Source organism: Fulmarus glacialis, unplaced genomic scaffold (assembly GCF_000690835.1).
Source record: "Fulmarus glacialis isolate BGI_N327 unplaced genomic scaffold, ASM69083v1 scaffold16981, whole genome shotgun sequence".
In the NCBI taxonomy this organism is placed as follows: domain Eukaryota; kingdom Metazoa; phylum Chordata; class Aves; order Procellariiformes; family Procellariidae; genus Fulmarus; species Fulmarus glacialis.
In genome coordinates, this window is record NW_009194844.1 from 9,466 (window position 1) to 21,722 (window position 12,257).

The 12,257-nt window shown below is 47.5% G+C and overlaps 1 protein-coding gene across 1 annotated transcript in view; it reads right to left on the reverse strand.

Annotated features, from left to right (window-relative positions):
• LOC104084167 (collagen alpha-1(V) chain) overlaps positions 1–12,257 on the reverse strand; it is a 53,770-nt gene that overhangs the window by 3,900 nt on the left and 37,613 nt on the right. The window contains exons 33-45 of the mRNA XM_009587908.1: positions 11,943–11,996; positions 11,442–11,495; positions 10,956–11,009; positions 10,115–10,222; positions 9,624–9,677; positions 9,470–9,523; positions 8,641–8,748; positions 8,115–8,168; positions 7,388–7,423; positions 6,606–6,659; positions 6,010–6,268; positions 5,466–5,578; positions 3,281–3,349 (exon numbers count right to left, since the gene is read on the reverse strand). Of these exons, the coding sequence (XP_009586203.1) occupies positions 3,281–3,349; positions 5,466–5,578; positions 6,010–6,268; positions 6,606–6,659; positions 7,388–7,423; positions 8,115–8,168; positions 8,641–8,748; positions 9,470–9,523; positions 9,624–9,677; positions 10,115–10,222; positions 10,956–11,009; positions 11,442–11,495; positions 11,943–11,996 (1,071 nt within the window). The remainder of the gene's footprint in view (positions 1–3,280; positions 3,350–5,465; positions 5,579–6,009; positions 6,269–6,605; positions 6,660–7,387; positions 7,424–8,114; positions 8,169–8,640; positions 8,749–9,469; positions 9,524–9,623; positions 9,678–10,114; positions 10,223–10,955; positions 11,010–11,441; positions 11,496–11,942; positions 11,997–12,257) is intronic.

Genomic DNA, 12,257 nt, shown 5'->3' on the forward strand with positions numbered 1-12,257 from the left:
GCTCAGGGAGACTACTCTTGGCTAAAGGGAAAATGCATTCGCTGTCCTTAGGGCACGTCATGAAACACAGAGCTGCACTGGCACAGGGATTTGCTCCATCTTGCACATCAGGCTCCTCTTCTCCCTTGCAGGAGAACGGCGTCTAGAAATATATTTCTGCAAAACACAATTTATTGAAAGGCAATTCTAGCACCTAGGGGATTCAGACTTTCTGGGTCTTTCGTACCCCACCAAGGAAGCAAACGTGCAGCAGGACAGCTAGTTTCCATGTACAAGCTAACTGTGCTTCAGGTGGCATCTCCAGCCACGGCCGAGCTACCAGAGCCGCTGTTCGTTACTGTCCTCTATGGACAGGGGGTTTCTTTAGAAATAACCAGGAGAAAAATACAGGCACACAAACAGTGCAGTGTTCTTCAAGGTACCATGAAACATCGGTGCAAGCTGCAAACAGTAGAAAAGATTCATAACCAGACAATAATGAATAAAAAGATAATAAAAATAAATATACCAACCGGTTGTCAGGATACGGTTGTACTGTCCTCCTGAGAGTTAAATATGACTGACCATGAGAGAGCCACGCATGCCAGGAGAAAACCTACCAGAAAACCACCAGGACGTGGAAGGAGAGGGACACAAAACGCCAGCTACTTGCCTCACACCCGATGATATGTGGCAGTACCGATCTGCGAGACCCGCTTCTCTTATTTGTTCTTATTTCAAATGGGTGCTTGGTTTGGGAGCCTGACTGCTTGGTAAGGGGTCTCGGTTGCTGTTCTGCCCCTGCAGATCGCATGAAACCCTGTCCCAGCTTCGCAACTGGAGCCACTGGGAACTGGTTGTGTGCATAAGGCTTGCTCGTGGGAACACGGCTTTGCAAAAATCAATCCTTTCCCGTTTTCTCTGTGATAGTGTTTCCCTGTGGCAGATGCCATATGGCTATGAAGGATAACAGGACAGGATGGGTGGCAGGCCTTGTTAGAGCCACTGGGAATTGTGTGTAACACACAGAGAAGGAAAGCAGAGTCCAGAAGAAAACATCTGCAATCCTTTTATCCCTCTAAATGCAGTTTGGCTGCATGATGAGAAATGGTAAGAAATCGGCTCCAAGTACTCTGTGTCATTGATTAATGACGGTGCAGAAGCATCAAAACAAGATGGTTTCTTTGTATTTCATATTTACTATGTTCTTACTTCAGGCATCCCCAGAAGAAAGGCAAGCATCTTCACGGCTGCACACCTTGTGCAAGCACCGAGATTCATACAGAGCCCCCCACGTCAGCAGCCGGCGCTCTCGGCAGCGCTGAGCGGCCAGTGGAAATTTTCCCCTCGATTTTGGGAATCCCCGTGAGCTCAGGCCCCACGAGAGACCGTGAAAATGCACCAGGGACCTTCTCCATGCAGCAACATTGCACCCAGAGGGATACTCAAACTTGTTCATCCTGCCCATCTACACACGCATTTCAAGTGATCTTGGATCCAGGCAAATGTCTCCCCAATCTCATAGTTCCAAGTACTGACTGGGGCAAAATGAGATACTTAAAAAAAAAAAAAAATCAAACTTTACTTTTAAGGCTTGTGTGTTTAACAGTTTTGTGGTTTGCTTACGCAGGTCTTCTACGTGCTGGTGGCTTTTTCCAAACAGAAAATGCAGGACAGAAAAAAAGCAAGAAAATGGCGACACAGAAAGATGGAACAAAGGGCTCCAAGTAGCACTGAAATTCCTATTTAAAAAAATGGGCTCTGAGCTATAGGTTGGCAATTCAGCCTCTAACGTAGCTGATAAATAGACTCGGGGGGGGCGAAGCAGAGAAGATGAAGAAATGGAGGTACTCGTAATATCAACGGACGAAGTGCTCTGTAATTAAGCTATGAGGAGTTGCCCTCCAAGGAGCTACGAGGCTGAAGCCTTGGCTTTGCGGCCTTATTCGCTGATGCAGAAAAGCTGCAGAAGCCATATCCTTCTTGTGGGCAGAATCAGAGCAAACGTGTTTAGTGGCGATGAAATGCGGCTTAGGAAAACAACGCGGTGATTTTCTTTGTTGTTTGCCTTTTAAGGTGGAAGTTTGGGGCACTGCAAGAAACCTCTGCCCTGGGGAGAGGATGACTGCCCGAGGCAGCTCAGCGTGGTGCGTCAGAGCATCTCCTGCTTTCAGGGGCAGGTCGGTTTTATCCGCTATTTCCTTCTTCCCTAATTCACCTGAGCTCGTTATCTGCATCCTGCTAATCCTACAAGAATTGATACACACAGGGGAGATTTCTATTGCTTAAGGAGACCTGGCTTACACTAATCGGTTGCTGCTCTGACAATCCTGACCAGGGCTCGGGCTCTGTGGGAGCAATCTCTCCCCAACGTGAATGTCCTGTTACAGGACAAAATACCAGAGCTTTTTCTCTGCTTTACAGTTGCTGTCTTGCTTGCTTGCTGACATCAAGCATTGTTTGACCTTACAACAGTTCTCTTCCCTTGAAAACAATCCTGAACTGTGACTAAGTCAAATTCCTGTCCAGCAGGCTTAGCAAATGCATGTGGCTTGAAATCTTCCTTTAAACCAATGACTTCATGTCTCCCAAGCTCCGGGGGTGGCATGGGAGCCCCCAGCGTGGGAGACGAGATCCTTCTGTTGGGGAAAACCTGCCCCGGACCAGAGGTGTGCAGATTCACCGCCTCAGCCTGGGTACCAGCGAGCACGGGCTGTGACGGGCACGGTGCCCAGCTCCAGGCTGAAGCATCAGGGTAGGGGTCTCTCAGCTCTCGGGATAAGGCTACATTGCAGGGGGACAGCAGCACGGGGACACCCGTGCCGTAACGGGAACTGCTTAGGAGACAGCAACAGCCCTCCCGCGGGATGCAGCCCGCTGCAGCGCTCTGCGGAGACAGACCTGCAACAGCTCCAGCTCTGCAGGGTCCCCCAGCACGTCACGAGTCCCCTTCTGACGCAGGGGAAAGCTCGTCTGCTGCTCCTAGGTTTCCAGTCAAGCAGACTGGAAAAGAGCATCCCCATTGGGTTTTCGTTTCTTTTTCAGTATTCCACCTTAAATGTTTTTACGGCGACTTGCGATGGTTATTAGTCCAGCATGCAGAGTGCAACAGGTCTGGCCATACCAAAGCAGATGACGTGCTCTGATTCAGACTAGAGGGCCAAGGTTAGCCACTTACCAAAGACCCCCGCTTGTATTGACTATACCATGTGGAAGGCTGTTCTTTGGGCCAACGAGCCATTTTACTCTGTAAAATATGACATGGGTTAAAGAAAACAGAAAGCACCAAGATGCATCTTACCAGTTTACCGCGCTTGAATTCACTGAACCAGGAGCCTGGGTTTTCCTTTGGCCAAGCAGTAATTCTAGCCTAGTTTGTGGACGGCAAGGAGGAAAGAGAGAAAGAAAAAAAAAAAGAGAAATAAAAAAAGTTACATTCAGTTCCACAAGCAGAGTCTGCATGTTTTATTTAAACTGTCCAAATTCCTTTCAAATGTTTTCTTAATCTTTATACACCAGTAACAAGACCAGTCAGCAGAGCCCTAAGGTGCCAGAAGCCTCTCGAGCCCGGGACGGCGCGGTGCTGCCCCGGGTGCCCAGCGCTGCCGCGGCCCCAGCCTCTTTTGCTGAGGGCTAATGATCTCTGCCTCCTAGGGACTTTGGATGCAAAACCAGCAGTGCAGTCTATCAGCAGGAGAGGTAAAAGGAAAGATAGAGAGGAAAAAAGGAAATATCAACGGCATTGATCTTCATGGGAGGGCTAGGGTGAAAAAGCAGTGCTGATAACGGAGAAGGCTGCTGTCAGTCTAATGGCAAATCCAGATGCTGGGGGCTGGGAGAGGCAGAGTGTGATTAAGGAAAAGCCTCTGCCTGCCTCCTGCGTTTGTGCAGCACTAAGGTGCAGCACAGGCAGCGTATCCTCTGCAGTCGCTGCTGGACCATCGCCCATGATGGAACTCCAATTATCTGGAGCGACGCAGGGGGTGACCTTGACAAGAAATGAGCTGCCAGAGCATCCTTTATGGCAGCCCCGTCTAAGCAGCTGAATCACTTTTTTTCGAGTCAGAGCACAAGGAAGGAGCGTGGCTGCCGTCTGCACCCTTACCCTCCCACAAGCTCCCTCACTTCTGCCGTAAATCTCTCCAAAAACAATGGCCAACCTATATGCAGGTGTCTTGGGACTGTCCTTTCCTTTCCAGTATATGAACCATAAAGCGAGTCAGTGTGTTTCTGCTGTGTTAAGGATGGACTGAAAGGGAATATGGCTTAAACTCTGCTGTGTCTTATAATAAAACACCTCAGCCAATACTTAATGCTGGTCTGGTAGCTGTTTTCATTCCTCTACATGGAAAAAGAGCAGGCAGAAGCTTTTTCTCATTTATGACAGTCCTGCAAAAGTGTAGCACAATTTGCATTTGAGGAGCATCGCAGCCTGCGGTCAGAAGAGCAGCTCGACAGTGGACGAGATGGGGCCAAAGAGCCACTCGCAGAGTCAGCGTGGCAGAAGTCTGAGCAGCTGTAAGATCATGGGCAGACTCCACTATTTTAGCTGTCAACATTTTGAGGAGAGCCATGGCAAGCTAATGCAGAGGAGAAGAAATCCATCTCCTATTTAAACAGCCCTAACAAAAACTCAAGGAAGATTTATGTTGCATGTCATTTGTCCTGTGCTGGCACATATTTCTGGTGGATGGAATTCAGCAGGCAAATGGCTTCCACTGGAGCGAACAACTGCACCTTAACCCAGCTGGAGCACAACTGTGACACAGAGAGCTCCCCCAGGCCGCTTTGCAAGAGTTTCTGCCTGGCCAGTGCAAGAGCTGGTCCCAAGGCACCAGGGAGAGCAGCTCCAGAAAACAGAGCGCATGGATACAGGACAAAAATGACGAGTATGGTTGAGCTAAGCACATCATTACACAAATAACTTAATCATCCTTGCGCAGCGGTGCCAGGAGGAGCGCTGAGGCTAGTTGCAATCCTTTAGGAAACCAAATACCCACAAGAAAAACCAGGAAAAAACGACAGGAGATAAACATTTATCTGCTCTGCCTGAAGACACAGTAAGGGTAGAGGAACCAGCGGTGCTTATGCATGCAGGCAGTGGAGCAGCAGCCCGGCTGCAGGAGGGAAGACAAGGAATGAGTTAAACGAAGCTCACGGGGAGCCGCAGTTCCTGCACCACCACACACTTCTGCCTTTGTAAAGCAAAGTAAAAAAATTAAGGTTTTAGCATTTATTATGCCTGGGAAATCATCAAAGACTTGTCCCAAATCACAGTTTAAATCTGACTTATTCAAAGAAATTCTCTCTGTAAACATATTCCTTATTATTTTAGAAGCCAACGTTGTATGACAAAAACGTTCTGGATCTTTAATCCTTACTTGCTATTGTTCAATTCTCCTGAAAGTGACTATGAATATTCATCTTAGGAAAAAATCCCTTATCGCCATGATATAGAGGCGAAAAAAGAAGTTATGTGGACTTACTCCTTCAGATTTCTTATCAGGGAAGATGCAAGTCTCTCCACCAGCTGTGAAGTTACAGTAAACTTTGAAAGAGTCCCTGGAACATCCTTGGTTAGGATCAACCCAGTATTCACCTGGATGCACGAGAGGGAAGAGAAGGGAAGAAAGAATCAGCACTGTGAAGGAAGGACGATGGGCACTTCAGCAACCATCTTACCAGTGATGTTTCATCTCTGTCATAGGCTACTATTTATATGTATTTTTTGGAAAACTGGTTATGTTCCAATTCCACCTAATACTGTGGCACCTTACAGGAATAGCTATTTTTCATCATATATCCCCATTCTTAGAATAGAATAGAATATTTCAGTTGGAAGGGACCTACAACGGTCGTCTAGTCCAATTCTTCTCTACCTATTCCTTATCAGCCACATTCCTCATGGGGCACCAGGGCCAGGGACTCCCCAAATTGCTTCTCTTCCTGCACTCGCTTGTATTCACTGTGTGGAGCTGGGAAACCCGCAGTGTTTTCGCTGCACCCCCTCACCCCCATCCCGGGACACACCGTCTGGGAAATCGGGGTGACAGAGCTGCAGATCCTTGCAGGTACGTGCTGGGTTATGTTGAGTGCCCAATGGATGCTTCATTTGCTCAATTTCCAGTTTCAAGGAATTCAGTGAGCCGAAAATTTCCTCCATGCCATCTGCATAGTCCATGTAGTTGTCGGCATTTCCATCGTCCACCAGCTGGCTGGCGTCGATGTTTCGCCTGGTCCTCTTGGAAGACTGGATGGGCAGTGGCTGGATGACTTCTCCAGGAGGACCCTGATTTGTGGGGAAAGAAAATACAACTCCTCATTGCATTGGCAGACAGAAGAGATGGCCAAAGCAGCCACCAGCGCTGAGAAGCAGCATCACAAGATATACACTAGACATGTAAAACACCCGTGATGGTACTGATAAAAACCCTGGCCCCCAGGCTTGAACACTGGGTCCATCTTATCTTGTCATCTTCCCATTAGTAACTTCTCCCTTCACATCCTGCTTTCTTCCCCAGCACCTCTAAGAGATGCCAATCCATTGCTAGGACTCCCAATATGCTGAATCTTTGTCTATTAAATCCGAACCTCATTTCACACTTCATGTAAGGGGTTCTACTTACAGGAGGCCCTGGGGGCCCAGGAAGACCCGATTCACCCTTTGGACCTGTTGGACCCTGGGAAAAACAAGGGAGAACATGAGAGTCACTCAGGAAAAAGCACTTGTCACTTATATCACATCCCAAATACTATTTCTTTTAATAGTCTCTTGTGGCAAAAACTTTCTTCCTGTCCCTTCAGGCACATGAGATGCTTAGGTAAAAGAAAAGATCAGTCACATGCTTGGGGTTAGTCAAATTTTGCTTAGGCTTCCTACAGAAAAGAAAGGATCTTCCAATGCATGAAAATGTTAACTCTCCAAATCAACTCAACAGTTTTACAAATAAAATAAAATCTTACAAATAATAAAACATTGAATTCTGCATGGGAAAAAGACATTAGGAAGTTGCCCAAGAGGAATTTTTAGCTCCCTGCCTAGGAGATCTGTAACATGAAGCTTGCTTCAGTGTTGCATTTCTCACCGAGTTCTTCGCTTTTCAGCTTGCCACCTCCCGCTTCACAGTCTATTTTTAATACCCTCTGCTTTACAGCAGCAGCTTTTCTCCTAAGGATTATGCACTGGATTCCTCCTTATGATCTTTGCTGCACTGATGTTCAATGAAGTACAGCGTGTGCAACAGAAACCTTTCCCAATTATAATTTCTGGGCTTAGACAGCCTGAAAAGGCTGCATTTGCTACAGTCATCTTTGGCTAATTGCCTTAATGCCACTGATGTGGAGGAGTCACAGCAGATTATGCACTTAAGAGCCTTCAGCCTCTTTGGATAACAATGTCTATACTCACTGATGATCCTTTAGCACCTTTGGGACCAGGTGGACCCTGTGTAGAGAAAAATACAGGAAGGAGTCAGTACATTTCCTAGCAGAGAAGTCAGTCTCTCCTTAGAGAGACAGAGTAGTGTTATACAAGGTGGTTTTTTTAAATTCACTTCCTTTCTGTTTCCACTTTTCACATCCACTTGAGTTCGGTGCTGCTTTTATTTGCCAACGTACAAAAAGCATTTGTGTCAGACCAATCTGTGTCAGCGCTCCACACTCCTGCCCGGATGGGGACTGGAAAAGCTGCTGTGTGATTACCGTAACCCGGGGCTGATCCTGGCTCCGTGCTGAGGACACCCAGCAACAGCAAACGCTGGTTGCCCAAGGGTGCAGGCTGCAGCCTTTGGGTATCCAGTGAAAAAAAACGCAAATAGCAAAAAGTACAAAAAAATCACGGTGTGACTGTAGATAATCCAGAAGAAAGGGGGAGAGAAACAGGGCGGGCTAATTTCCCTGCCTCGATCACGCAGTGCCCGCTGCGCCCATCTCTCAGCTCATGTGTCACCCCCCAGTACTCCTGTAACTCATTCAAATTATTTTAATGGGGTCAGCTGGGCAAACCCATTCCCACCAGCATCCTCATACAAGGTCAGGCCAGAAGGACTGTGCTGGGTATATCTGGGAGCACCAAGGTGACTCCAGAAGGACCGTGTAGCTCCCGAGGAAATCAGAGATAATTACTTGTCACATACCGGTAATCCTGGTGGCCCTGGAGGTCCAATTGGTCCAGAAGGACCTGTGATACCCTGAAAAATAAAAGCAGAACATTAATTTGCATGCAGTAGTGCTGGCCTATAACTACACAACTAACATCTGCTCACAGATGACCACCTGGTTTTGGAGGATTCCATTCAAATCTGCAGCTTTAACTGGTTTTTAAGCGTGTGCATGATCCAGACAAGAGCATGACCAGGGGATCTCATATCTCATTTAGGCACACAGTTTCAAAAATCAGTCCTCTAGATGCATATTTAATGTTACCATCCCTCCAACTCTTTTCATATGACGCTTGACAACCTGCTTTCCACTAAAATGTGTCATTTTGGAGCATCTCTATATTTCACATGTAGAATAAACCACGTTAATATAGAAAATATTCCTCAAAAATTAGCAAGTCTCCTGCCAAGGTTGACCATCTCTGCTATGCCGTTCCTGCTCAAGGGCAGCAAACCCCACAGCTCAAAAGCACATTCCATGAAGGTCTTATGGAATATTTACCTGCTCTCCTTTGGGTCCTGCTGAGCCTTGGGGGCCTGGGAGACCTCTGTCGCCCTTTTCTCCCTGCTCTCCTGGCGGTCCAATAAGACCAATTAAACCTGGATGACCCTAGGGGAAAACAGCAGATGTTAATTATGATCTCTCGCCGGAGGTGACTGAACACCAAAGCTAGCCAGCAAAGACATTTCTAGATACAAACCCAAATATCGAAGGTGATAGGAGTTTGTAGCTATCCCTGACACCTGGAACTGGCAGAGCAGAGCAAAGCACTAGCTTTTTGCAACAGAAAATGCTACAAATATAGAAGCAGAATTGCTGCACTGGAGCGCCTGCTCATTTTGGGTGCTCACATATATTACATAAATTTCTGCAAGATTGAGAGTCCTGCGCTAAAGCAAGCCAAGCGTCTGCACCTCCCTATGCCCTCTGCTAAAGCGCCTGTGTTCGGGCAGCCCCCACAACGAGAGCTGCCACGGGCTGCAAGGGCCAGCGTACAGGAGTGCAGAGATTCAGATCCTCCGCGTTGCCTCGTTGCCATCAGCGTTGGTGATATGGAGATGGGAAACCCAGTCTTGGATCCAGATGGGCAGCAGCACGCACGCACCCAAAGCACAACCCGGTTCATCCCTTGGGCCACACTCACAACTCCCCACCCCTCCTTTAAAGGTATGTCCAACGCTTCCAGAGCATGAGAAAGAGCATACGGGGCTGGTGGCACTCCTCAGCCTCATCATGGCAGCTGCTGGACCCCTCTTACAATGACGTTTTTTCCCCCACACCCAGATAGGGACATCAGGTCATGCAGCGAGATCGTATGTGCCATTCTCACCTTCTCCCCTTTAGGACCAGAGTCTCCTTTAAGGCCAGGCAAACCCGGTGGGCCCTTTGAGAGACGGGGCGGGGGAAACAAAAGAGAGAATGAATTCACATAAAATACATTCACCCATTTCAAAAACTCATGGAATTTTATGGTCTTGACATACCATTGGGCCTGGAGGACCATCCGGGCCAGGGGATCCCGGGAGACCTTGTTCACCCTGTAAAACAGTGCAATTCCCTCAAACCCATCATTCACGACAGCTGTGCTCCCAGCCGGGATTATTCACCCATCCTCATCTGGTCCCTGTGCCAGGGAACATTTGCCCTGGCTTATCGCAGGCGGGTAAAGGCAAAAGGATTTATGTTCCTTTCATGCTCAAACCTCTACTGGAAAAGGGACTTTGCAGCTCATGGAGATGTTACCCCAGAGAGAGGGGGAGCAGAACCAAGACTCAAATAAAACATGCTAGGAGATGATATTCATCATTATATTATATCCACTAAAGATGTTTTATCTGCTGTCAGGCTTTTAAGCACAGACAGAACATTACACCGGGAGAAAGGCATCTTCCAAGGCAGATGGGTTACGGTAAAGCAGCAGGAACAATCCTACCCAGAACCTCTCTCAGTCTTTGCTCAGTTTGGGAATACTCACGACTGGACCAGGAATTCCTCGAAGGCCATCGGGGCCGGGCTTCCCTGGAGCACCTTGGGGACCAATTGGGCCAGTCTTCCCAGGAGGTCCTTCCAAACCAGCTTCACCCTAGATGCAAGCAGCAGCATGGTTTATTTTGCATTGGGGTATCAAACGATCTTCTCAAATACACTGTGGCTGCTGCCAGGATGTCACAGAGCGAATGCAATCCCATGCAAAGCGTGTAAAGCCTTCTGTTCATTGATTTTCCTATTGCTCCCTATCCCTTAAGCGCTGAGGACAAGCCTCCGAACTCCTTCGCTTTTCAGCCTTGCCTATTTCTGCTGATTTCCAGCATTGGCTAGGAACACTCTGGAGCAGGAAGCTTTCCTTGGTTCAGTGCTGGGAGACGAGCTAGCAGAGGACATCCTGCACCATCAGCGTTCCTGTGGCTGGCGCAACAATTGGATCCATAATTTGCAATCCCACTCTACACTTCCCCACCATCCCTACCAAAATAACCACCGTCCAATAATGCTGTGTGTGCCCTGGGACAGGACCTAGGGCTGTGCATGCCGTATTATTTACAACATATTAAATTGCCAAATATGGCACTTTGTCATTTCAAAACAAGAAAAACATTCTCATGACCTTACCAAGCTCTAATTGTCTCCACAGAGTTTGTTAAAAGATGAAACATAAGCTTAGATTTGAGGCCAATGGCCCCAAATTCAGGCTAAGTTAGCCTGGTGTAACACACAGCAAAATCAAATTACTGTCTTTCAAACGCCAATGTTGTCAGAGGGTGATCCTTTCAGCATAGAAAGGACACGGTAGAAGTGAAATTCCATTCAGCTCTTACCTTGGCTCCTTTCTCTCCTTGCCTGCCTTCAGGACCAGCTGGACCAGGAGGGCCCTAGAGAAAGCACAAAATAGATGCAAAACACAATTAGATCACACTGATCTGAAACGGTCTATTGGAATTAGCAAAATGATTCTACAGCCCCAGGGAAGAAGACAAAATGGAGACAAATATCTCTGAAAAGCTTTTTAAATTAGCTGCTTGCTAAATGAATCCCCCAGCTCCGCCAGCAAGGCAGGAACAGCAGGAGCACCTCATACTTGTATTTTCTTTTGGGTGTTAAAATCTCAAAAAAATCCATGGGATTTAGTTGACAATTTGCTATCAATTTCCAATGGCTATGGATGGCGCATAATTTTTTTTTTTATTATTATTATTTATTTTACACGATACTGCCTTGCATTTACTGTAGACCTAGTAATAACATTAGTTTCAAAAAGTCAGTACAAATACATTTGGAAAAATACTCCTAAACAATCAGCTTACCCTTTTCCCTGGGGGTCCGGAGGGGCCTGGCTCTCCCGTGGGACCAGGGGAACCCTAAATGGAGAGGGGAGGAGAACAAGCCATAACTGCACCACGAGACGCGGGAGGGAGGAGCAAACATGTAAAACTCGAGTCAAGATCTAGAGGGTGTGCTAAGCCGAGGCGTGGGCGGCCAGTACAACTCCCGACACCTCCTCGGGGGTGCAGGTGGTATCTTGTTTTATCCCTTCCCACCATGAAATACCATAAGGCATGGCAAAGTTAAAATGAAAGACTAGATTTTGTTTTTCTGTAAGTTCATTTTTGCTTTCAGGATGTATTGCTGCGCAGCCTGGATGGATGGCAGCAGCCGGGCTGACACAGACAGGACAGGCGTCAGGGGACCAGTGCAGCAGAAGCTGGTGGGAATTGTTGCTCTATGTCCTTCTGCATTGAAAGTCCTTAGATCTGCACGCAGAAACGGTGGGGACTGATGGGGACCTCATCTATCCAGTTACTCACAGTCTGTCCAGGTTCGCCATCATCACCTTTGTCACCAGGGGGACCATCTTGACCCTGAAAAGGAAGAAGAAAGAAACAAGCAGGCATAATTAGGGTAAGAATAGAGTTGAGCAGAGCTTTAGCAACAGCAGGTGTGGTTCAGCCGGTCTTCATGTCACCGGGCACCGTCTCTTCCCATCTCCCAGTGAGAACACTAGCAACAGCAAATGTCCTGTGTCAAATACTGTGGATAGCAGCATTCGTAAAGCTACTGCCCCAAAGGTTGTAGCATGGTCAGACAAACAGTCTTATGGTGGGACTTCCTACTCTTTCCCA